At 36.7% G+C, this 27601-nt stretch overlaps 1 protein-coding gene across 6 annotated transcripts in view; it reads right to left on the reverse strand.

Moving 5' to 3' along the window:
- Positions 1–325: 325 nt before the first annotated feature.
- LOC105683028 (limbic system-associated membrane protein-like) overlaps positions 326–27601 on the reverse strand; it is a 122920-nt gene continuing 95644 nt past the window's right edge. For 5 of the 6 annotated variants that reach the window (XM_048649319.1, XM_012395312.4, XM_048649318.1 and 2 more), the window contains 5 exons: positions 15514–15692; positions 13722–13932; positions 11593–11704; positions 10137–10315; positions 326–3953 (listed from right to left, as the gene is read on the reverse strand). In XM_048649319.1, coding sequence (XP_048505276.1) covers positions 3844–3953; positions 10137–10315; positions 11593–11704; positions 13722–13932; positions 15514–15692 — 791 coding nt within the window. In that variant the 3' untranslated portion in view covers positions 326–3843. Of the gene's footprint in view, positions 3954–10132; positions 10316–11592; positions 11705–13721; positions 13933–15513; positions 15693–27601 lie in introns of all 6 variants that reach the window. The other variant, XM_012395314.4, reaches the window with a different exon arrangement.

Here is a 27601-nt window from a genome sequence, read left to right on the forward strand (position 1 = left end):
TTTTATTCATTCAGTTTTTTCTTTCGTCATATTCTGAACTTACAGGACACCAGGAAATATGCTGTAGCAACTACCTTCTACTTGAAATCAACTACTGCTGCTGCTGGAAACAACAACCAACTACTTACCTGGAATATTCTCCATTTTTCTGCGTAGGTACACTCGGATGGACGTATTTCTTTGACGCTTCTTCCGCCCCCGCTGCTGCTTCTACTGTTCTTCTGCTGACCCAGATATTGTCTTTTGATTATTATGTATGTAATATTTAAGAATAAGCGTTCTTTTTTCGTTTTCTCGTTGTCATTCGATTCGTTCCTTTTTCCCGTTATTGTTATCATTATTATCGTTGCCGTCGTCGTTACTGTTAATATTATTTCAAATCGACTCTTGATCCCTTGTAAAATCACGCGATGATCATTTGTGCCGATAACCTAATCGATAATCATCCTCGATTATCTCGAAAAAAAATGTTCAAACTTGTTTTTATTTTCCACAAATCATTAATGATGTTATCATTATTTATTCTGCATCAACTATTTTCTTCCTGTTTTGGCTTCTGATATCAATAATAATACGACTGCATTATTGTATATATATTCTAGTTTATGTATACCAGAATTTCCTATTACAATTATTTAGTTATTTATTTTTCTTTTTCAAATATCGATACGCCATTGATGTATGGATCGATGATGCGATAGAATCGACATAATCATTTCAATATATACATTAAATGTTTCAATAATACAATATATATACATTTATTATTTTCAAGGGATAGCTGTGACGTACATACATACATGTAATACCTATATTCACTATCGTTTCAGTCATGCGTTATTCACTCATTTTTTCTCTCTTTCATTGCACATGAATGGAATGCATGTGAAGTTCCTACATATTCTTAAACTAATGAGAAAAAAAAGGAGAGAAAAACAATGAAACAAATATTTTTCGAAAAAAGGGTTTTCGGTCGGTCCTTATTTTTGCGATTTATTTTTATTTTGACAAAACAATTGGGGGTAAAAAAAAAAGTAGAAATTCCTGAACGCTGAGCGGATTTATATTGTCATACAATACTATGAATTTTCTCAATTTTCTATTTTCACCTTTCAAACACATTCGTCCGCTTTCCAGTAACTATATTTGTTATAGATAGGTATACCTAAAGCCTAACTACCATTAATGTTAATGTTATCGTAATTATTATTATTATTGTTGTTGTATCATCTATGTTACAACATGTTAGTTATTTTTTTTTGTAAAATTATGGTATCGAGCATAGTATAGGATTTTTGAATGATTGAGAGATGAAAAAAAAAAAAAAAATCTACCAAAAGTAAATGTGATGAAAAACCAGCGATGGTAAAACGAAAAATGATTCAGCAATTATATAATGGTACAGGGCAGAACTGGTTTTCTTTTTCTTTTCCACTCCAGGTTTTTCTCTTTGGAACGAGAAAGAAGATATGTTACATAATGAACTCGCCCGAGTTCCAGTTGCCTACTTTTCTTCATATGAAAGGCGAAAGTCAGTTTTATTATTTAATATTTCCCGTCTTATATTTCATTCATACCGTTATAATTAGAAGCAAGGTGGCGTGGATAAGCTTTAAGCAAATATTAGTCAGATAAAATCCTTGGAAATCTTAGTGTTAGTCGGTTATTATGAGCGCAATAAGACGATGGTTACCACTTCTTTTAATTCAGGTTTCAGGTTTCTTGCTTCTATTCGTTCTCTCCATTGAAAATATATCACGGGGTATTTTTTGACTGACACAAAGAGCTTAAGAAAAAGGAGAACTTCGACGATAAGATAGAAATTTTGGCTGATTCCGTCTCTCAAGGTGAATATGGTATGACAAATTAATGTGCGGCAGTAAATTTCAAAATGGAGTTTTCACAATAAAATGGTGTTCGTTTTGTATTTTACATATCTTGCCGAATGAACGATAACGAGTAAAATCGTGTTGACTGGTAAACAAAAATGTTCTCTGAAATTTTTGGGAAAATGTGAAGAAGCACAGCACGCATGGTAAGAATATATCGATTGCACGAGTTTGTTTTTTTCTTCAAAAATGTTGGCTTTTCGCGATCCAATTCTGACGATCCCTAGTGGCGAAAAAAAATTGAAAAATGATCATTTAACATCAACGTACATATAAGTGAACCGGTAAATCTTATACAGAATACATGTATACATTATTTTATTAATTATTTATTCGTATAATATTTCATTATGTATTTATATACGTATCCTAAAATTTATGTACTTATATATTACACATGGATATGTGATGGTCTCGTGATTCGGTAATCAAACAGTCAATTTTAATAAGTATTTATTGATTTAATATTATATTTTTATAATATTTCATAATTTTTGTTATAACCATTGATATTATTATACACAACACTGGACTTATGGCGGTTTGTCAGTTTTCTCGTTCTGCGTCATAATTTTTCTTTTTTTCCGTTTAATTAATTCTCTTTATTTGAAATTATATATTAGAAACAGTTTTAAATTTTTACACTGGTGGCAATTTAGGTGTACAGTTATATTAATTGTATATCTATATATATTTATCATTATATTATAATTACATCAACTAGCCAAGCGTTCAAATTTGTTCATCAGTTTATTTCTCACATTTATAATTAATGTATCTATATATATACCTCCCATGCGACAAAGTTCAATATTTTCAGCACGGTTTTCACCTTTTTCACATAGTTTTATATCACTCTTCTCATCTTTAAATTTTTTTTTTCTTTTACTCTTGACTTTTTCCGTTACACATTCGTATTCATCGCATGGATTATATTACACACAGACATTATCATTTTCTTATGCATTCATCTTCATAAGGATCACGAAGTTTATAATCATAATGATTTTCTAATTAATATACAACTTCATTGATATTCAATCGATCAATTATTTTACGTAGATATTTTGTACGATTATTCTTTTCTTCTCTTTCTCCCCTATTCGACTGTTTTTTTATTAGTTAATCAAGGAGAAAATTTATCTCTCATTTTTTGATCAACGTTTATAAATTTTCTATTCGGTTATGTTATTATTCAATTCTTTTCTATCAAAAACGAACACTCCACACTGTACAATTTTTTTTTTTTCTCAATATTATTTACAGACGTCTCTCGTAAGTTTTACCATTTTTATTTTTTTCGATTTTTCTCTGTCACGCAAGATCTTTTGTTTTATCTTACGGTTATTAGAAATTAATATTATTATTCCGACTATGAATTTTTTTCATATTATCGCGATCTATGTTTACTCATTCAATTACATTTAATCATAATTTAACCATCTCTTCTTATATACCGATTTTCTGTTTTTCTTTTCTTTTTTATATATATAATTTTACTTCTTTTATAGATGCTATGTTATATTATACACATATGTTATTTTTTTTTTTTTTTTTTATATTAAAATTACGAAGAACCACAGCTGGTATGTAATAGAGTGCTTCTGTTTTTTTTATAGTCATCAGCAACAAGGGAATCATACGCCATTACAGGAGATATTAATTTACATGTTTTTGTCTTTCACGCGAATTTTGTGTGGGGGGAGGATTAATTATATCAAAAAGAGAGAGACTCTCGCGGATTCTGTTTGAGGATATTACTTTTTTTTTTTGTGCCTTTTAACTTACGAACTTCATTTATAAAGAAACAAGTTTTATTCAGACAGATGCGGATGATTCTACAATTGGCTCGTACAGGCCATCCGGATTTTCGGTTGTGTATGAAATAATCTTCATCAGGTTGCGTGTTATTTATTTATTTACAGAGTCAATAAGCCAGTTAGCCATCGGTCAGTCACCTCGCGAAAGAACCCGCGTGAATTAAAAGCAAGAGTAAAGCTAATGTCCTTGTTGCTGCGCCACTGTTACTAGAATTTCCGTGCTGCATTGCCGCCGGATGTTCTCCTGCAATGAAAAAGAAACTAAAATAACAAAAATTGCAATTATTACATGAGATTAACTCGTCAATTTATCCGAATTACATCGCCTCCAATTATCTCATTGGAAATCTGTAGCGAGCTTGCATGTCTTATGCCGAATTCTTAGGTCATAAGTGTAGAGCAGTTTGATTTTTTTTTTTTGGTTCAGTTTAGAGTTTTCATAAAATTCATCACTCAAAAAGGAGTCATTTCCGGATCACTCTGGAATCAGTGGTAGAAAATGAAAACACGTGAATCCTTCGTGATCTTGACAACTACATAAAAACGTGAGAGAAAGATTTCTATTTCTAGTCGCTTCCGCACGTTCATTTTATTAATTTATCAAATTTATTTCACGAATTAACGAGGTGGATTATTGCCCGGTAGCGTAGCGTGAACGTTATACAGTATACAGTTGATTTATTTCTGCTGTTTTGGATGCATTAAAAAAAACGTGAGCGAGAATATCTGTTTTTGTCTCTTCTTTTTTCTTCTCTCTCTTTGTTTTCCCGAGGCTGCATTTGCAAGGACGTCTCTGTTAACAAACCGTTGTAGCAATTGCCCGGTTTCATTCTCCTTTCTTTCTACTTCGATAAATCGCTTGGATTTACTCGGGCACTTGTTCCTCGCTTAAGGTACGACGGGGTTGTTTTTTATTCTTTCACTTTGTTTTGTTGGTCGGTTGATTTTCTTTTTTATTTGTGCTTACACTAAAAGAATCTGTTAAAAATAACAGAAAAAAAAAGCGAAATTGCAGACAATCCCGTGTATAAACGTACCATACATTTTTAAACGTATAGAAACAAGCGCATAGTCTCTTTTTAAAAGCTTTAGAAGAATAAAGAAATAAAATGAAAAACAGAAAAGTACAGGAATTCATGGAGAGGAATGAGATTAAAAAAGCACAAAAAAAAAAAAATTTGGAGGGTTCAGTTTTTAACAAATGATTTTTCCACAATTCTATGTGATTATAGCTGCAGCAAATCAAATGGAGTGAGTGAAGCGAGAATTGTTATAAAAAAAAAGGGAAAATTTTCACTAGAAATTCAATGTCAAGAGATGACAAGCATTTTACACCGCCTCTCTTCCCGCAAACAGAAAACCACAACCGAGAAAAAAGTCAATTCTTTATTTTCGTCGGGTAAAATGTGAGGTAACTTTTTTTTTTTTAATGAGTAACTATTTTTAATTCCCAAAAAAAGCTACGGGGGATGAGCAAATATATACGTAGACTTAGGAAATAAACAATTGGAACCGCAGATGAGTAGAAGAAGAAAAGAAAAAATAGAAATTGTCGTTGAGGAAAAATCATTTTAGGTTATTGCAACGAGTATGTCATCGATGGCTTTCATTTTCCGTTGATTTACGACGATTGAGAAGTTCCAGCGGTTGTGATTGACGATCGAATTTGATCTGGTGAATAAAAATTGGAAAAGTATAATTAAAAAAATTAAAAACATTAAATTCAGGTACGCAGTCAAGATTTGCACAGTTTGAAGCTGTTCCCGCGTTCTCGCGGCGGGGTGGAGATGGTTTTTTTTTTGCTTTTTCATTTTTGAAGTTCTTTAACGCAAGAAGAAAAAAGGCTGAAAGAAAACTTTCAAACCTCCCTTATATACCACAGGGGAAAAATTAGCCAACGACTTTCGGTATAACTTTTAGGTATACATTATAATACATAAGTAGAAGAGGGCTGTCAAGGCCATTAGAGAGTAATTCATCAATATAAACTCTGGTTAAGTCTGGAAGGAGGAAAAATGAAATAAGAAAAATAAAAATCAAAAACTGAAAAGTAAGTATACATGAAGGAGTCAAAACTTAATTATACCAATTTTACAAACTTCTCGTTATTATTAACGTTTATTATCACGTGCCTCGGTATTTTGCACACACAAGCGTCAGCTGATGTTTAGTTTGATAATTTTTGTTTCTCTCATGGGACGTACAAGTATACCCAAACAATCTGAATACCTACTACGTTTTGGAAAAAAAATAAAAAACGAAAAAAGAGAAAATTTTCAAATCAGCATAGCAACGCCATAAGACAACGAGGTACGAGTAACTTCTCGCATTTGATCTTTGGTTTTCATTCATTGGAAAAGCGAAAAAGTATTATTATACGAAATCGAGAATGCTAATTAAAAACTTTCACATCTCCGGTTTTCAATGGTAAATATTTTTTTCGTCTATCTATCATACATGCATGTAGATCGGTATAGACGCACATCCTCCGTGGCAACGCGCTTCGCAAATATAATTGGTTTAATTATACAGAATGCTCGAACTGAATCGCAACTCAGCTAGCAGCGTTGATATAGGTGTACGTACGGTACGTATATCACAGGTATATCTAGACGTCCAATATCTAGCTGACTCACTTTTGACTCGATTTACCAAAGTATCGATGACTGCGGAAAGTGGAAAAGAGGAGTTGTCACATCACGTTAGTATGATGGATTCATTTCAATCTTCTTTCTTTCTTTTCCCCTTTCATCTCGTTTCTTTATTCGTTTTGTTGCTCACATCTCATCGATAGATGCTCTCTAATTATTCGCATAGAATTACTTTCCTCTGACCATAGATATGTGCGGGTGACGATCAAGTTCCAAATTTTGACTGGAATTCATTTTCGAGACAGCAAATAAAGGAATTCGCAGAAAAAACCATCATCTGAAACGACGAGAATAACATTTGCAAGCGAACATGGCGATCCGCATTCTTTGAAAATCTTAAAAATAGCAAGTAAGTTATATCTCCATACATTATTCGCGAAACGGAATAACGAGGGGTGATTTTATTAGAAATTGTTTTTTTTATCGCAGGACATCGTTCACGCACGATAAAAATAATATACTACCTTCGCGCAGCTATAGGATCTACGATGAAACGTACATAACGTCGGTATAGTAAGTTACATCACATCACGTTTCATGAATTCCGATATTCTGATAGTCTCATATTTGTATAGGTATAGTACAGGTACTAGCGAGCAAACTGCTAGGATTTAAAAAATTTCCAAACGTCTTCCAGTACATCCACGATGTATGGACGTGTACCAACATAAACTTTGAATAGAACGTCGGTTACACACCTATTTGTACATGGGGCATTCCGCGTCAATTCGACCCGCAGCAGGACATTTTCTTATTTCAAATTGCTTCTCATTTCAACCTACGCGGAATCACGGTGTCTCAAATTTTTAAAGTCCCAAAATGATGCCCGAAAAGTGATTGCGACTCAAGATGGAAAGTATTGCGCTCCAGAGCGCTTGGCAAACGCAATCGACGAAGAATGCCCCATACCCGTAACATAAAAACGAGTAAATATAGAGAATATCGCGCATTGAACGTCGCGTGTTTCGGTCGTCACATCATCTTCCTTTTCTCGTCGTCGCGTCGTCAGCGTGGATGGGTATACATACGCGTACATACTTAACTTCGTCGAAAACCTACAAGCTACACACACATACACACCGTACTTTGCAGTGTACATTTTCTTTCCGTTTTCTTTTCTCTTTTTTTTTTGCCTTTGCTTTCGCCGTTTATACTTTTTTTTTTTTCGCGATACCCGTGAAAGTGCAGCAAAATTTCAAACTCGTCTAGTTTCCACCGCTGCATTGCAGCAGCAGCAGCAGCAGCAGCAGCGGTACTCGCCGCAAGCATATTATGCAACCGACGGTAACGCGTTACAACTGACGTCAGCAACGACAAGAAATGTATTTCAGGAGAACGGTGAGGTGGTTGGAAAGGGTTTCGAACTGAAAAGCTCTGGGACAGGGGAGGAAAAGCGGTGGCAGGTTCTTTCGTTCGTTTCTCATTCTTCCGACTTTTCTCTCGATGGGTTTGCTACTGCGACGGTGGAGGAAAGCTCCCGGGCGTGATATTCGAACCTCTTGTGCGACATGGTAGGGAATAAAAATCAAAGATAACGAAAAAATTGAATAAACAGGAAATAAATTTGAAAAAATAAATCCTTCTGCCGATGTCCCATTCATTTGAGTTAGGTGCAGCACCGACAAGATCTACGAAATATTATACTCGAAATATCCTTTTTGTAGAGAGAAACTTGTAATCTGATGTCGCATTTCCGTCGCAGATTCTTGGGCATCTATCAAAACTTTATTTCCGTAACGCCGATTGGCCGCTTCGTGATCTGCACTGTCCCCTTAACTGAGTTTTGTTCTTTCATATTTGATAGCTAGACATTTTTTGGTAGCTTAATAATTCCACAGTTTGTTGGGGAAAAAATAATAATCTTATTAGAAGGAAGAAAATTAAATTGGAATAAAAATGATTAATATTGGAATATTAATCAAAATTGAATTTCGTGTAATTTAAGATACCTGGATTTCGTTTGTTTGTTCAATTTGATTCTCTGCACATTCCATTTATTTGTTAATTCCTGTATTATGATCCGTCGGCGAGTAGAACCTTATGAAAATTAAGAGTTTCATCTGTTCTTCGAATATCATGAATTTAGTTAAGCGAGATCTTGTTGATTATTTTCTCCCATTTTGTTTCAGGTTTGATGTTCAAATAAAGAATCCTTATTGTCGATGCCAATATCCATTTGTTGAAATCAATATGAGTGCACACATATTTTGAGATGTTTTTCTAATCACTAGGACATCATTCAAGTCACTGAATGTAACGCAAACTAGATCTACATGTGCGGTGCAACCTTTTCATAATTTTGATTTTTAATTTTTTTCTCTTGATTCATTTCCAAATTTTGCTGATCGTTAGTGAAGAGAAATCACCGAGATAAGTTAACGTTCGAGGATATAACATACTCAGCAAGTCTTTTTTTTTTTAAGATTCTTTTCCCCCTTACTAATTTATCGAAACTACTCGATCTTATGGCCGTGACCCAATTCGTTTTTTTCCATGTTTTATCCGTGTCAGCTTATCGATGGCGATCATTCGATCCGATACGTGGTCAAGATAATTAAGAGGTTTCAGATTTCTTTCTTTGTCTCCTCTTCTGCTTTTTTTTTTTTTTTTTAATTAAGTACCGCACATGAATAATGAGGATCGTCGACGTTGGACGAAGTAACGAATTTCGTAGAAAATAAAAAAGGTCAAATGAGTCTAATTTGGTAACATCTCCTGAATTCCTTGGAATGAGAAATCTTCATCTTTCCAGTCAGAGAGGTACAGTTTTTACTGAATAAAAAAATGGTAGTGTTCACTACTTTGGTTTCAAAACTGCACTATTCTGACTGCAAAAAGTGAAATTTTAAGTTTCGATGCCCCTTATTCGAGGATTTAAATTAAGAAAATTTCGAGAGAAATATTCGGTTGAAAATTCAATTGTAGTTGGCTAGATCTAACCATTGAAATGACGTTGAAATCGCGTGAAAAATTTTATGGGGGAAGAAAAGGATAAGAAAATGAGAACGAAAGCAAAAAATTACGCGAATCAAAAGGACGAAACGCTTTTCACTTTTTGTGTACTTGAACTTTTGATCTTAGCGATAAGCATTCATTTTACGTCGTGTTTCAAAGTTTGCAAAATAAGTGCGTGTCAACGCGAGGAAAAAAAAAATTGTTATTGCAAAACGGGTAAAAAATAAATTACGAAAAGTTGGAAATATATGCATGTATATTGTATAACGCGTTTCACAACTTTCGCTGGTGAAATTATCTAGAGCTGAGTATAAAAAAAAGTGAAAAAGAATTACGATAATGATAATAATAATAATTCCGGAAACTCGTGCGAAAAAATTCCATCTTCGTAATAGAAAGTGAAAAAAAAACAGAACCTCGATTTCACCCGATCAGAACCACATAAATCATATGTGGCTCGGATAAAGGGTTGAAACCATCAGACTAGTTCGAAGTTGTTCGCGAAACTTCTTTCCCCGAACGTGAAAAACCGAGCGAAAAGTTTAGGGGGAAAAGATTAGAAAAATCATAACTGTTGTAAAAACGAGTACCACCTATCTACGCTAAAAATTGGTATCTTTTTATATCAAAACTGATGTCGCTTTTTGAATCTATTTTTAAGAAATTTCTATCATTTTTATTACGAATTCGTTCTCTCGGACGGTGGTCCATTTTCACAAACTGTAATCGATCGAGTCGTACGTGAGTGAATTCGATCGAATCACGATCGACCGAATGCAAAGAAATCAGATTATTCGAGTCAGGATAGACGACTCACCCACCATTGAGTACGTGCACCATGACGCTGGCCGATTCAGCCGTCGACGGGGCACACGTGTAATTCCCCGAATCCGCTGGCAGCGCTCGAGAAATTAACAATCTTGATGTCCTCGTTTGTTTCTCGGTTACAACGCTTATTCCACCCCGTTGACTGTAGTTTATGACGTGCTCGCCTCTGTACCTGTTTCATTGAAGAAAGATTAAAAAGACGGTATAAAAATGAAACGGAACAAGGGGAGCGGGGGGAAGAAATGTTAAAGTATAAGTCAGAAGCCCATTCGAGAGAATTTAACTAGGTTTAAGAATAATAACAAACTTTGAAACTTGAGTAAAATTGTTTGAGAAAAATTCGGCAGCGTATTTATAACCGCTGCACAAGGCGAGCGATAAGGGCAAAAGACGCGGATCACTCTATCCGCAGTATTTAATCGAGAAGATAATCCCCCGGGGAACATTTTATTTCTTGGCGGGTTATCCGGGTAGATTTGAATGCGGAAAATACAGTTTACGGCAGAATATTCGAAATAGCGTATATCGTGTCTCTATGGAGTAAAGGGGACGACGCGCATCGGGGTTAGGTTGAAACCGTTTAATGGGAAATCGAGCCATCCCGAAATCTGAACACGTACGGTTATCAAATTCAGGTACCTAAACGGTGAAATAGTGTTCTCTCTATGTAATATTCTAGATCCCGGTTGATGATTTAGGATGCGGACATTTTGATCTCTACTTTTTAATTTCGATTCTCCGCATCTCTGAAATTTATTGTTGCGATAGTTGCGATAATTAAAATGTTCAAAAAGATCAACTGTAGCTGGACAAAAGAGAAAACATTCACGGGAAGTGATTCAAAGCTTTGCTTTCCGTCACAAGAGGTGGAATTGGTCGTGCACCTCACTGTACTGAGCTAATTGGACGTTTGGTTGGTGGAAAAAAAAAGAAAAAAAACAAAATGACTGCAATTGTAAATTTTTACCAAATGTTTCATCTTCATTCACGATTTTAGTACGTACGATAAAACGGGAACGAGAAGGGCGAGATGAAACGAAAATCCAACGATTTTCGGAACTAAATGAAAATTTTTACAACCTCTGAATATAATATCGATTTCACCCTTCCGTACAAATTGGCTGTGAAATAAAAAAGATGGGAGGAAAAAAACCCAAATTATACGGTCAAATGATTGACCAAAAATAGAGAAATCGCGATACTTCGATGGGCTTTTGAAATTTTTATTTTTTGTTTGTCCAGCTATGGAACTATCTCAAAAAATTTCTCTCGCATTTACAGGCTTTTGTACGATGTTTGCATGAGATTTTTTTTCATTTTTAATATTGACGAAAAAAAATGAGGCTCCAAATGTGATTATCCCTCCAGAATAACTTGAATAAAAAAGAAAGATACAAAGGTAAAAGGAAATCCTCATGAAAAATAAATGGAAAAATCTTCATCACTCACCAATAAATAAACGACGGAGGCTCCGGCGTTTGAAGTACAATACAGGTCAGATTTATGTCACTTCCGCTCTTGATGTAGAGTTCCGGATTCCCTATAATCTTAGCCTTGGATACTGTAACAAAAATAATCAATTCAAAAAAATAGATGTAACAGTAAAGAAACAAATTCCCAGTTACGATGATGAAAAATACGTACGTCATGTACACAAGTTATCGTGAGTAGCACGTACTACCTATATCGTATCGATTCTTTCGGAAATAATGAGGAGAAACGAAGCGAATCGTTGCAAAAGTAAAAAGGAAAAGAAACTGAAGCTCAAGTATACTTCGCGAGCTGTGAAAATAAATTATGAACAGGAGGGAGTTAAAGCGGGAGAAAAAGAGGAGAGAAAAAGAAAAACGAAAAAAGTACGTGTGTATATAAGTTTCTCGTTTATTTATGCATGAAAGTATATATACAAAGAAATTGGAGGGGAAAAATATGAAAGAATTTGACGAAAAAATATGTGTAATAACAACTGAAACGAGACATAAGATTGATACCTTCACTAATTTCTTTTTTTTTTTTCAATCTTCATCCGCCTCGCGACTCTACTTTCATCTTTCTCCATGTATTTCACATTCTACAGAGTCTCTCAAAACTAAATGCAAAAATTTGCAGGGGTGATTGGAGGGGCCAAGCTGAGTAAATTCACGTGTATATATGCGGCATGCGATCTGAAGCACCGTTCTCAAAATTTGATCCATTAAAAAGTTACGCTTTGCACTGGAATTACACAGCACTTTTTAACCGAACATATTTCGGGAACGGTACCTACCATAACCGAAACCCCGTGTTACGTGCGTGAATTTACTCAGCTCGGCCCCTCCTACTATCACCCCTCGAAATTTTTGCATCTGATTCCGAGACACCCTTTTTATTAAGCTTACGGTGAATTGTTATGATCTATCGATATAGTTTTTCTCCTAATCATCGCCATTATTTTCGAAAATTGTGATACGAGTGTATAACGCGGAGGTTACCGTCGAACGGATAGATTCGTAGCGAAATGATGTTGGCGCTGCAACAGCAAAAGGAGAGGAGCGAATGCTGTTCCAAAGGCGTTGCTTTTCAATGGTAATATGAGAGATGAAAAGAGAAGGGAGCCAGAGAGAGAGAGAGTCAGAGAGAGAGAGGGAGAGAGACAGAGGAGGCTGAAGGGCTTACTGAAGCCGCGGCGCGCAACATCACCGCTTTGTGAAGTATTTTCCCACCAATACACCTTTGCCTCTTTACTGGGTGTACTTTGGCATTGGTTATTGCTTTGATAACGACGCGACGCGCTTTATACCACTCTTATGCCTACCGTGCAACGATGTTGTACATGTTTGCCAGTCCGTACCACGCTACATTATGCCATACTTCACTCTATATAACAGTTTCTCAAAGATTTTTTTTTTTTTTAACCTTTTTTTCATTCTTTACCTGCAGCGGAACGTTTTCAGACTAGACTGCAGAATGTTTGATAACGTGCATGAAACTTTGAAATATGTGTCGATGGCTGAAAACTAGAAGGACGTTATCGTCGTACTTTATTTTTTACTTTTTTTTTTTACTCCGTAATATAATCAACAAAGGAGATCAAGAGAACAAAAAGATAGTGATTGCATCACTCGGAAGAAAATAACAATTACGTCCGGTTGAAAGAAACGAAAAAAAAGCTCTGCAAAGTCAATGAATGAAAATTCAAATAAAATAAAACGATCGATAAGTTTTGAAGCATGTTAGACTCGAATTACTTCAATTTCTATGTCCTCTTATTTCAAAGATCTAGCGTTGAGCATTAAATCTATCAGAAAAACTAATTATGCGGTTTTTCTTCAAGCAACTGTTTTCATATTCAGTATTTGGGAAACGTGTTACATCTCAAGATCGAGGATCTTAAATAATAGTTTGAAATTTTCTACGATTGTCTGAAAATAAAATTCATTCAGAATCATTGCATCATTTATGATTGTACAATCAAGATTTCAACAACATATTACCTTAAGATTCGACATTCTAATTTGAAAAATATGGAAAATGGGGTTCAAAAATTTAAGATTCATTATTAAATTGAGAATGAAAATTGTATAAGTAAAATGGCTCACCCACTACACTGAGTTGATAAGCCTGACTGATTTTTGGTTCAGTTGATACTTGACACTCGTATACACCGCTGTCTCTGACTTGAGGCGAACTTATCTTCAGCGTCCATTCGTCGCTGCCGTCGCTGTGCAAAGATTGAAACCGTTGGTCATTGGTATACGTCAATATACCGACGGTAAGAATGTGCAAGTCCCGTTTCCTGATCCACGACACCTGTAAGAAAATTAAAAAAAATTAGAAAAACTAAAAATATTACAGTTGCGAGAGATTTCTCGTTATTCATTTGTATCCATAATAATGATAATATCGATACAAATCAGCCCAAGTTGAAAAGAGTTATTCATCGCGACGCGTAATCGATTTTATACTTTCATCTTCCCACCCGGATTTTTCTCTCCTTCGGATTATCCTTTTTTCCTTTTTGCCTTTTTGTACGCGCACGGTGTTTTTATGATAGAGGAATATTTTTTCATTTTTTTGTTTTTTATTTTCAAATAACACCGTAATGAAAGTAATTGCTTGGCCATTGTTTCGCGGTATGAACAGGAGATAAAACAAGGAAAACGAGAATAGAAAATATAAAACAAGGCGAATGAAAAAAAAGATGCGTCCTAATGAATAAAAAGAAAGAAACGTTATTTCCCGGATAGAGCGTTTCAGAGGAAATTCTTAAAATAATAAAAGACAGTGGATGGCTCGACGGAGGGAGACCGAATTCTAGTGAAAAAAGAAAATACAGAAATAAGAAATATTAGGAGAAAAAAAAAAAAAATACAAAAATTAAAAATACAAAATCGAAATGGCAAGAATGAAAAATAGAAGAGAAGAAGAAATGTATAGAGGCGCCGAAACGACACGCGACGGAGCGGATATGGGGACACAATACACCAGATCCGTATAATACAAATGTACGCGTGTGAGTTTTATTACGGGCACAGAGGGAAGATGTACGAGAGTTGTCGCTTGGAAAGAAAAGAGAAAGAGTCAGATGAAAAAAAATTGTACGTATATATATTTTTTTAAGAACATAGCAAAGATTCCGAAAGTTTAAAAGTCAATAAAACGATTTCGCTAGGTATATGTACCCTATATATATTTACGTGTACAAAGTATACAGCGACGCGCGATACTTTTATGTAATATATATGTAGGTAGCCTATCTTTCGTATCTTTATAGTATAACAGAAATTTTTCTCCTTTTTCTTCTTCGGCAATCGTCGTCCCACTGCCGGATCGCTGCTCGGAGCTTTGAGAGTATTCCGTCCCAGAGGATAAAAGTTATGCCAAGACTCCACGTACTTTACTCTAGCGAGCTTTATATCTGTATAAAATACATACGTATATCCACCTGGTATTTATCTGTACGTGTGTTACCTATGACCGCTTATATTCCAAACGTTTCAACGTTTCGATAAATATTTAAATGCTGACCTCTCTCATGTATCTATGTAGGTATAGATGCTTTACGACCATCTTTAGTCGACGCTGCACGAGAAATTTTTTATTCATTCTTTTTATTAGACTCTCTTCCTGTACAGTATCTGAGTAAAATTTAAGTAATCTACACGCACACCCCATATATTTCTTATCCGAATATTTGTATCTACATGTCTCCCTACATATTTCTCAGAAAATCAAGCAGGGTAATTGTAAGAGTATTAAAGATTACTTCATTTATTTCCTCTATTTGTTCACTCATTCATCGATCAAATAACCGACATCAAGGTGAATTTCAAAAGTGAAGTAAAATCGTATAAGTAAGAAGAAATGTATAGAGTTCCGCTGCAAACTCACCGCTCTGTCTCCTAAATTTCGGACTCTGCAGTGAAGGTAGGCGGACTGCCCGACCGTCGTTGTAGTTTCCCTTTTGGTGGTATTGTCAAAATATGGTTGACTAAAGGGTGGTTGTTCCCAATAAGACGGCTGGTGATGCTCGACTACGTTTCCACCGCTCCCAGATTTGGCCACGCATTCTGAAAGCAAAAATAATCAATTTTTACTTCAACATTTTTTTCGTTGTCTGAAATGTACACAATATTTTGCGTGTTTCACCAACTTCAGTCGTACGCAATGTTCACTTGATTATGGATATAATTTGTAAGTATAAATCGACTCTATGTCTGCATTTGCTCTTTCGGAATTCGATGTCACCCTTCTATACACTGTGACGTTGCACTTCTCATGACCGCGGAAACCAACCAAAAAAAACAAAACCAAAGCCCAAAGTCGACCATATGAATCACGTGCAAATCCGAGATGCAAATCTGAATTCGTTGACCTCAGGCCGAACCAAACGTACCCAACAACCGCCCTGTGGGGCACCGTGTCGTCCCCGCAGTTGCCCCAGAAAAAAAGCAATAATTTCGCGAGGGAAGTTCCTGCAGCCCACCCACGTCACCCACCGCGACGTCCAGAGTGCACTGCAGAGTGAAGCTCGTCGCACTGCAGCCCCGACTGGATCGGAGCGTTCGCAAGTTGACCTATAGTTCCGCTATCTCTGCCCTCCCGGAATTTCCAATATATCTATGGTATTTCGTTAATTTACAATTAGCCTCTCTCTCTCTCCAAGTTTCGTGAATTTCATCCCCCCTAGCATGTCTTTTCTTTATCTGAAAATTAGTGCTCGTAAGTAGCGGTTTCTAAGGCTACAGTTCGATATATCTACGGTCCTGGTTACTGTGGTAAAAATTAATAGCGCGGACGTTACCGAGCCCTTATATGCTCCCTGAGTAGCCCGAAGGGGGTGGGTGCGACTCGCGGGAACGAGCCGAGGTGAGTCTGGACTCCCAACTCCCTATTTCCGACTCTCGACTCCCTCGGGAAGTGTTACTTAAAATTCCACCGTTCAGCAGTATGGGAATGGTAGAGACGGGAAGGTGAGACTGGGAGCGGAGGCTGAGCGATGCCTGTAAATGTCTTCATTTGCTGTAAAAGTCCCCTAATTCTACCGGGCTCTCAAACCGACCTTTAACAGAACCCTCCTCCTCCTCGTAGAAAGCGAATTTTTCCCCCAACTGAGGTGAAAAACTTGAGTCACGTTTTCGGAGAATAAACAGGTATATATATATATATGATGTGATATTGGAATTTTTTTTTTCACGCACTCCATATACGCAAGCGTTAAAAAATTTATGTTCGACGCGAAATCTCTTTCGCTATTATAGTTTTTCAGTTTTCATTCATGTGCCCGTTTTTACATAAATACAACTGCGTACACACTTCGCGTATACGCATATCTGTGTTTATCCGTTTTATTGAAGAGCAAATATTCAAGTTGATGTAAGGGTCGTTTATATTGCAGAAGAGAAAAATCGCTGGATATCGGGCGATATAAGCCGGTAGTTATATATAAAGGAAGAATGAGATCGACGTTCCAGTTAAATATGTACATCGTTAAAATATATACGAAAATCCTTCGGGGGTAGAAATTGTATCTGGGGATGTTATAAAAGCGAACAGCAGAAGCTGGATGTGATGGGTTAGGTAAAACTGCATCTCTGGAATATTAGCTTCTCCCGCGGGAATGTCAGACTGACTACGAAGCAATTCCTGAATCGTTTTCTGGTCTAATACTTTTTGTTTATTCCGTAAAGTTTCCTATTTTTTTTTCTTTCCTTTTATAGTTTTCATTTGTTTTCTTCGTCAGTAAAATTTTACAGGGATGTGTCTATGGGGATAGCGAGAGATGCATTATACATGAAGCAAAAAACACTCTAAGAAAGAACAAATAAAAAAAAAAAAAAAAACAAAAAACAACCGACAAGTTTTTTAAACTTGAGGAAAACATTCATGATGTTGAAAGTCTTTCGAGAAACTGTAGAGTCTCACTTCTTTTTTTTACACTTAAATAGTTCACGTTTCGTGCAAAATTCAGGTTTCTCAGTCCGAGAAAAGAATTAGTTGAATTATCGAGTACTTTGAGCAGCCTCTATGTATCTCCAGTCCTGTTTGAAAATATCGCGAAAAGTGATCTATTATATTCCGTCACATTCGCTGCCCTTAAATACATATAGGTACATTAAACATACGTAATGTCATCCTAATTCTCTTTATTCAAGTTCGGAGGAAAATATTCGAGAACATTTCCGGTAAATATTTTTCTCAACCGCGCGTTGATTTTCCTGTTACGATAATCCGGAGGAGAAGAAAAGGTGAAAATTGTAACCTGAAAGATTTTGGCGATACATGAAAAACACGTTTTTAAAACGTATTCTCGCTTCAGTGTGGAGGAAGAGGAGGTTCGCTGTCGATGGTTCTGGAATGCTTGGCTCGGTCAAAAAGCTTGCGGTGTTTGCTAATGACGTCAGGGGAAAAGGCTACCGTTTCGAGCGTATTTGATGGATGTGTACGCGCTAGGGCGTTTCTCTCCAGCGCAAGGGAACTTGCAGACTCTCCTCGCTCGCCAATTTTCTCTCTACCTCCTTCGAACTAACCGGCAACAGCCACCACCACCGGCAGCGGCGGCGGCATTAAAAAATCCTGCGCGCGAGTTCTTTCACCCCACAGAAATAGGACGAAGAGCGCGTTGAATGTATATATATACAACGTATATACGTATAAAATAAATGTTTCTTCGGTACTATTTTTTTTCTTCTTCCCAGTTTGTTCTTGCCTTTTTTTTTTCGCCGATGTTCAAAAGGTATTCAGTTTTTCTCACTTTTAATTATTTTCTTGTTTCTTCGCCCTCGAGCTAGTTCTTTTTCATCACTTATTCCTAACTGCACTCAAGAGAACGAGGAAAAAAAAAAGGGGAAAGGACAAAAAATCTGGAAGAAGGTCGAGCGATGGCTCTCCGTACTCATCGACGTCTTAATCAAATTATCGTATAAATTGTCTGTCGTTATCATATTAGAAAAATTTTCATTCATCAGTACAATATTGCTGATTTTTTTTCACCGACATCGTCGTCATGCCACGAGACACTGCGGGTTCATATTGCCTTTTATAATTGAAAAAATTTCATCGGAAAACCAGGCGAAACGGGCTACCCAAGGTACGATCAGGTATCCAATACTGGCGAATCTTTTTTTTCTGATTTTTTTTTTTTCTTTTTTTTTTAATTTTTGGGTTTCCTCGTATCGTACGTCGTATACCCCGTTCTGCCCCGATCTCCGCCATACATAATCCGGAACTTTTAATTTGGAATGATTCTCTTTTAATTATTGTTCCGGATTAAGGGATTTCGCGTGCCTGGGATTGGAGCCGCAAGGGACGATGGGAAACCGTGAAAAAGAAGCGTTTCCGAGTGATATACCACGGCGGCTTGTCTTTCCTTTTTTTCTTGGTGTTGTGTAAAGCTCGGTGTTTTTTATTTATTTTTTTTTTTATCGCTACCATCTTCCGTAGCTTCAATTCTCATCTATAAGTCTCATACTTGTACTGTTTCGTTTTAATTATTTTTGAATCGAGATTTTTTCCCCCATTTTAACAACTCATTGTCGAACTTCACGTCAAAAATAAATCGCATGTCTGCCGTCATTATCGGTCGTCGCACGAAAAAACGTCGTTATACATATATTCCGAGAGCCAATCACACTCTAATGTCTCAAATTATAATCTAGAGTCGATGGAATCGGTTCTGACGAACAAAAAAAAAAAAGAAACAATTTCGCAATAATAAAATTAATAATGTAGACGAACGAAAACGAAATAACCAGAATACAACGTGATCATTGTATAATACAACACGTGCGTATTAAATAATTTCGAAAACTAGTTCGTACGTCAAATCTGCTGAATAATTTTGAACGACAAGAGGTCAGGGCTTACGAAGAAGTCGAATCCTGAAACACGCACAAAAAACAGTCAACTGGGTCGGAGAATTGTGGAAAAAAAATTTTGTAATGGTATAAAAAAAAGTACAAGGCTTGTTTGTCGGGTGTGAAAATTCACAAAATCTCAACTCTAATTTGCCAGTCCGCGAAGCAGGGACTTTATCGAAAAAGGATTTGAAAAAATTCACGATCATCAGGACGAAGAAGCGAAGGAATCTAAACAATATCCCAACCCTGTCAACGACTTTTTACACCCCATTTCTCGATCGCGTGGTTTTTCGTTAGAAGAGATGTATTTTTTTTAAATTCTCAAAACCACACACTAATCCAACGAAATCTCAATATTATTTTTGCATTTATACGGTGAAGGAAGATTTTCGCGATATAAACGCGCGTTGAGCTTCGTTTACGTTACAAAATGGACGTGCTCTAACCAGCTGATAGTTTAGGTGAACGCGTGGCTCCGACGCGCGGTAGCTATCTTCTGTTCAAAAACGTTCATGCGATCGAATAATTGATACTGCAGTTTATACATCTACGTATATCACGTAATCCGTCAAAGTCATTTCAAACACATCCCCTGATCTCGCGTGTCGCCTGCCCCAAGAACAACTTTTACCCCACACATAGTAATATTTTCCACCGCCGCGCCGCCATATAACGCCTTATTCCTTTTCACCCTTTCTCCGCTTTTTCTTTTACTATTTTCTACCCTCAAAGGGCGGTAAGTTTTAGCGGGCAACTTTTCCTTCCATACCGCATCGAGTTATGGAAATCACAAACCATTTCTCATGTGTATCTGTATTGGTACGTACGTACCATACCATCTGTATACATGTGTAATATACGTATGTGAAAACGGCAACCGACGTAGGTATACGAAGTATAGATACATACATGTATGTATAAAACATTTTATACACACACGCGTATATTTTTTAGGTACATATATAGATATAGGCTGTTTGCCGGATGTGTTCTCAAACAAAACGAATTTTCACGCATGAACAAGTTTCACCGCTTTGATAGGACGGCACGCGGAAATAGTTGGAAGTATAGGGATAAAAAAGCGGGATAGGAACGAGGGAATACCCTACGCTTTGCGACTCCCATAAAACTGTAATTTAAGCGAAACATTTTTATTTTTACGCGTGCGACGGTGCAGCAGTCTTTGAATCGAGATCGATGGATGAAAATATTCATTCCTCTCTCTCTCTCTCTCCTCTATGGTTCAAATCATTCCCGGTCACATTATCAAATTTCACATTTCAGTTGAAAATTTCGAGGCAATTTTATGTTTTGCGGCAACATTTCAATTCCTCCGATTCGATTTCCGCGAGCAGATGAAAAAAATTGACGTTGTCAAGGTCTTCGGAAGAGAATCATATTCGGACTGAACACGGAATATCATCATTTTTTTTAACGATTCGTTCGCGTAAAAGTGCATTCAACTCGACGATTAAATTTACGACGAGGAGAGGAAAAACGAAATTCAAGAACATTTCGAAATTGTTTTCCTTATTCGAGGATAATTTTTTTAGTTTACATTATCCAACAATTCGAGAACCTGTCACTCGAGGCAAAAATGTAAAACTATCAGCCCGAGGAATATGACATTACAATTTCATTAAAAGTAATATTTCTCAAACGATATTAGAATTTCGAAGAGACCGAACGTTTTCATCATCTTCTTACTCTATTATACAGAAATAAGTGGGTATACAGGGTACGAGGTCGTTGGTAAAAAAGAGGGAGTGGCCAGGGGTAGAAACTGTTATAAAACAAGCGAGGGTTAATGGCAATTGTCGTGAATTTGAATCACGGTGGAGAACCGGGAATAAGAACTGTCACTGGCAAACGTTTCGCTCAATTATAAGTTGCTTCTATACGTGATTCGTTTACCCGAACTAAGCCGCGGTGGAATAGAGAGCGCTGGAAATTTCAGGAAAGAAGTGAAAAATCGAAGAAAAAAAGAGAACGGAACTAAGCGCGCACCTAAATCCGGTGTAAAATAGGAGAGTCTCCGCAGGGTTGAACGAAGTAAGTCAAATGAATCGCGTAAAAAGAAGAGAAGAGATTCGAGGGGTTCGGACAGCGAATGGCTCGGTACACATTGAACCGAAAATTGGCTAATTCCGGTAGAGGGAGAAAATGATGGAAGATGCGAAACAATTTTTTTCTCTCTCTATTTCTTCGTCTATATATTCATCCTTCAACTCCGACCCGGAGGGCGTTTAGCCTAAATGTGATTGTATCTCGGGGCTACACTGGAGTCCCGAACCCGAAAAAAGACCAAAAAAAATAACGGCGTCAACCAAAAACAGAAGAAAATAGGACGAATCCACGTAGACGGAGGTTGGAATCATCGTTATCGTTGTTGGACGTTCGATAACTTTGTCAAATTTACAACGCGCATTCCGATTTTCGACGAAATTCCTTCTTCGACTTTCGACGGTATTCGTCGATGCGAGGAGACCGAAGATGCGCGGAAATTTGGAATTCTTTTTTATTCCATGCCTGGAAGGTATCGGTAGAAAAAACAGAAGGCGAGAGCAGAACCGAAGTTGTTTCACGGAGATGAAAATTCAGTGGCGTTTGTTCCGTGAACTTGGATATTTCATAAGCTTCGTCTCTTCGCGGGTCGTAGGTATTTTTCTGTATGAAATTTCTGAAAAGTAACGGGTTCGCTTTGGAATCCTCTGCAGAGGTGCGCACCGCACGATATGAGATGCGCGATGCGCTGGAAGTGACAGTCTTCTTTTTCTTCCGCTTTTTCCTCTCTTCCTTTTTCTTCTTATTCCATTCCATGCCCACACGCCGTTGCTTGAATTCTTGTATTTTGTTTTATTTTTATTTATTTTTTTTTTGTTTATTTCATTCTATTTCCTTTCTTTTTTTTTTACACAGAGAATATAATAACACTCCGTGAATAGAGCGACTGAAATATACGTATACTGCATTACGTATGTATACATAATGTCCATGTGACGCTTTTCTTTACATTAACTTTTTTTTTATTTCCAAGTTTCCGTCAGATATTTTCTTTTCTTCTCTCCTTTTACCTTTTTACAACCTAATTGGACACACGGCATGAAACTTTACCTTGAAAAACTAAAAGCTCGAAAACTTTACGAGCTTCAAATGCTCGCAGGGATGCATGTTTGTGTAAGTTGTGCTAAAAGACCACCGCTTCACTTGGTGTATAAAATAGCAAAAAAATAAAGAAAAAAAAAAAAAGAATTAAAAAAAATAAATTGGAAAAAGTAGGAAAAGAAAATAAGAAGAGAGAAACGCGAGGGCTTTATGTAACAGGGGGTCGACATCATAGGGGTAGTTTTTTTTTTTTTAGAAAGCAAGGGAAAAAAAGCGCGCAGTCCACGTATAATAAACGCTTCTGCGAAAACAGCGATCAGGGAAAAAGATAGAGACGTTTATTGAATGCCTTTTCATGCAGAAAATACTAAACCCACATAACTAAAAGGTCCTCTATTTTACGACAATCTTTACACTGCATGAAGCTTTTTAGTTTGCTTTTTCTTTTCTGCAGATCATCAAAATTCCGTTTGCGTCAAGTTTATCTTTTTTGTTCACCTCGTTTTCATTAAGGGAGGGAAGAAGGGCGAAGGGCGAGGGGGGGGGAGAAGGGGGAGGGGAGGAATCGTATCGCACGGTATTATACCTGAGATGTTGAGTGACGAATGACGAGGAATTATTCTCGAAGTATTTGTTAAAAGAAAGTCGACTCGGTTCTACTCTTTGCCCCGCATTCGACCCTTCCACCGGGTACGCCGCTCCACTTTTCTCCCCGTACACGGTGGGTCGTTCGTTATATGGGGAAGTGCGTGGATACAGCGGACAGCGATGTTATTCAAAGGTTTTGCCGTATAAATTAGTAGGCGGGTGTAATTCAATTACTCGCTTCGTAAATTAGCCCCGGAGACAAAAAAGGAATGATACAGAAGCAAGAAAAAGAAAAGTTACTCAGAAGCGAACTTTGGTGCGGTTGCAGGCAAAAGGAAGAGTGTAATTAGACAGCTGTGCGTGGCGAGAGGGAAAAAGATGTAACGCAGAGAGGAAGGATAAAAAAAAAAAAGTACAACAAAGGCCAGAAAAAAAAAAAGAAAAATTACCCGCAGGAGCTCCACGAAGATACGGTGAGAAAAAATATTTCAAAAAATCACTCGGATGAATTAAGAAAAAATTACTCGGAATTAACCAATTTGTCTCTGTCGACCTCGTCGCTGGTTTTATAATTCGGTGAGATGGAGAGAAGAAAAGAAAAATAGAAGAGTCGCGATTAATGGGTACGAAAATTTATTAAAATATAATAAATATCACATTTGTTTATTTTATTTTATCATATCTTTTCTTTTTAACGAGGTAGAAAGAGAAAGTGAATCAGGGGTTGAAATTTTGGAAAATTTTAGAGAAGGGTCGATGGCGAAAGGAAATATTTTTGCTTTATACGCGACGTATTGAATTTTGTGTATTTGTACACCACCGGCTACCGCGAGACAATTTTTAACTCCTCCTCTTCCTGCTGACAGTTGAATATTTTTCTATTTCTGTTACCCGTATTTCGTACAATGATCGTTTTGGCTCGTTAATTTAGTTTGAATCAACAAACAATCGAATAATTGGCGGAAAAACGGCGGACAGGTATGAGGTAGTTTATTCATACAATTGTATTATTCATTGTGAGCGAGATTTCACGGGAACTTCGAGGGCGGTGCATAAAGAATTAATAATGCTCGTTCGAAATACCAAGTGATTGATTAAATTTGGATAGAGCTAGATTTTCCACTGATTTGCGGTTTTGTTTCACAAAGAGTTCGTAGCAAGCACAGATTTAGCGTATAATACCTCATATGGGAAACCGCACAAAACAGTGGTTGGGAAACCGCAGTGTTCAAATATGCTAGATATGCGCTGTCGTCATGTTGAGATTATATGTACTTCGATTCGTATTTTCGATATAGGTATACCCTGTTCTATTGCGCTAATTCTCCCAAACATGACGCTATCCGTTTACCCGTTATATATATATATATAAAAAAAAAAATAGTAATTAAACGGAACAAGGCAAAGAGTTACTCGTCGTTGGAATCGCGCTTCACATTTGCCCAGTATTTTCATAGAATATCGTATCGTTCCGATGCACTCCGTAGAAATTTCAAAATTTATCCCCGAGCAGATGATTTTTTTCAAACTTTAATTAATTTGATCATCTCCGATTGAAATCAGGTAGATCGGATAATTAACATCAGCCGAACGATAAACAAATACGTGGGTACGTTTCTGACTTACAATTTGTCTCATGCATTTATTTTTCGACGAGTTGGAAGAAAACGGTAGACTAAATTAACTGCGAAATTCGTGTTCGACTGTTTCTCGAGAATCACTCACGTTACACGTGATAGGTAATAATAGGTGACATTCAAATATAAAGCTCGACGAATTTATCAGGAGTCTAGTTTGACGCGGGTCTCGACGTTATCGGGTCCGAGATACCGCGATTTCTATTTCTAGTAGACGCTCTGTAACAATTCCCCTGGACGGTTTGACGATTTTATAGGGAAATAAAATTCTGGAAAGGGAAGGAAGGGCGGATCGGGAGTGGCGCGGGAGGGTGTCAAAGGAACCCGATTCTCTCCCTCTTTTTTCTTCCTACTTTCATAAGGGAGCAAAAAAAATGAAACGAGGTTCGATGTCGACCCGAAGTGGAGTGGCTTATCCAGATCAGAACACGAAGAGTAGTGCTTATCAGTTATCAGACTCCCATGTCAGATTCCAAACAGGTATATACATATATATATATATATACGGACACATCTATAGAACGCGCGAGGGGAAATAATAGGAACAGGAACACGTAAAGGGAAAAAGCTTCTTTGCTTTTTTTTATTCATTTTTCTCACATCGTCAGTTTTCCGCAACACGAGAATGATCGTAACGATGACGCTGATTATGTCGGCTAATTGGATACGTGTGGTTCGATATATCTATGGTGGACGTTCGTATGATGAAAATCTAGTTACTTCTTTAAACTCGTTTTTTTTTTTTTTTCTTTCAATTGAATCGAATCGCAAAATTGATAATATCCCGGATCTAAACTTTCTGCATTTTTTTGGTCAACGTAGTCTGTTTCTCCACGTGATAAAATTATTACGAATTTTTCCGGATGGTGCGATTGAATATTTCACAACCGACGTGAAGCGACTGTTGTCTTTTACCTTGGAGTTTAATTGTAAGCTGTGGCAACAACCTCAGGCCGTAAAAAAAAACTAACTTGATAACGACAACGAGCAAGACTAGAAATCCGATTTAACATTAAATTTCTCTGCTTTGTCTTTGACTTTCAAAAACTAACGACATCAAAAATTGATTATCTACTTCGTGAAATTCTATAAACAAATATGAGTAGTTGACAAGCCAAGCAAGAAATTATAGAAGACCTGCATGGTAATCGACAGTTAATAGTATACAGAATTGTTTAAAAAAGTTGAAAATTAAGAAACTGAAAAAAGTATCCAATTCTGTGATAATCCGGAATATAGGTACTTACACAAGAACCCGGATGTGATGAAAATTCTGGACTTTGTATTTTTTCGAGTCATACCTTAAATGAACACAGGTATATGTACGTATAATGTGTATAAAAATGTTGAACTTTTTGCTCATCCGAAAACTTACTTCTTCTTACTCTTTATCTCGTCGTTCTCGTCGTCGTCTCTCGAAAATGAGGGAATGAAATTTGGTACTTCAATTCGCGCGCTCGACGGGATGATTTCATCGTACCCCCCCCCCCCCCCCCCCCCCCCCCCCCCTCGTGCCATTCCGGAGCCATCAAGCAGCTACTGTGCAGAAACAACGTCGTTTGTGCGAAAAGTTTTTCTTTTTTTTTCTCCGTCTTTTACCCACTCCACTAACCCGCGTCGACTAGAGAAAGAGCTGATGATTGGAAGAGAAGAAAAAATGAGATAAAGAGAAAATGAATAGAAAGAAACTCGTCGTAAGAAAAGAGAGATAATGAAAAGGAATGAATAATTATTGCCATATTGTTTTCACCTCGTTTTGTTATCTAATATAAAGTATTCAATTATAAATTATCATAACATCGATCTATTTATATTCAATCTTTGTCTTCGCTTTTTGTCGTATTTTTTTTTGTTACTATTGTTTTTGCTTCACTTCGAATTGGCTTTCACCGCCGTGTTATTATTTTCGCGTCGTTTTTGTTGCGTCGTGTCATTAGTTTCCGTTGATTCTTTTATTATTCGTTATTTTCTTCCATTTTTCTTGTTTTTTTTGTTCTTTTTCAAATTGGATAAATCAATAACTACACGTATAATAGAACGAAAGAGGGCGAAGGGGATAAAAATGAAAAAAAATTAGATAAAAAACTTTGTCGCAAGAAGCAGCTGACAAGGGATCCTCCCCGACCCGACCCACCTGGCATTCGGAATAATACGATTCTTGTAGGTAATTATTGTTATCGTTGTCAGGTGGGTATCATTAGTCCTTGAAAAACCATCCTCCGACTGAAACCTCCCACCTTGCGATTCTCTCGCATTCGCACAAGACGCTTCTTCTCTTTAAGAGTTTCTTTTTTTCGTATTTTTTCTGCCGCCTACACCCGAAATCGTTGTTCTTACGTTAACGAGCTTTGCTCTTAATTCCCAATTACGTGGCTCGAGAAGCTTCTCTCTTTTTTCCTATCTCCTTTTGTTTTTCGAATATCCGACGCGAATCAATTCAAATAATTATTTTCGTTACTTTTTCTCATCTTTTTTTTGTGATCGATGCCCGCAGAAGCACACTTTTCCTTATATCACGTCCCCATGTTGTACGATGCGATTGGATTTCGTGTACACGATGTGCTCGATTTGATCTTTAAATATATATTCCTAACTACGATGCTCTTCAAGGAGATTCTTTAGATTGATAATGAAAAGAAGAAGAAAAAAAATTCAAAGATAACAAAATTTTATACGTCAGACATACTTTTTTATCTTTCCTACTTTTATCGCCTCATAATGAAAACCCATCGATTTTTCAGTCCCAAGGAACTTCGTACCCTGCAATGAAATGAAAAATAAAAAAAACCA

Source organism: Athalia rosae, chromosome 2, assembly GCF_917208135.1.
Source record: "Athalia rosae chromosome 2, iyAthRosa1.1, whole genome shotgun sequence".
In the NCBI taxonomy this organism is placed as follows: Eukaryota; Metazoa; Arthropoda; class Insecta; order Hymenoptera; family Athaliidae; genus Athalia; species Athalia rosae.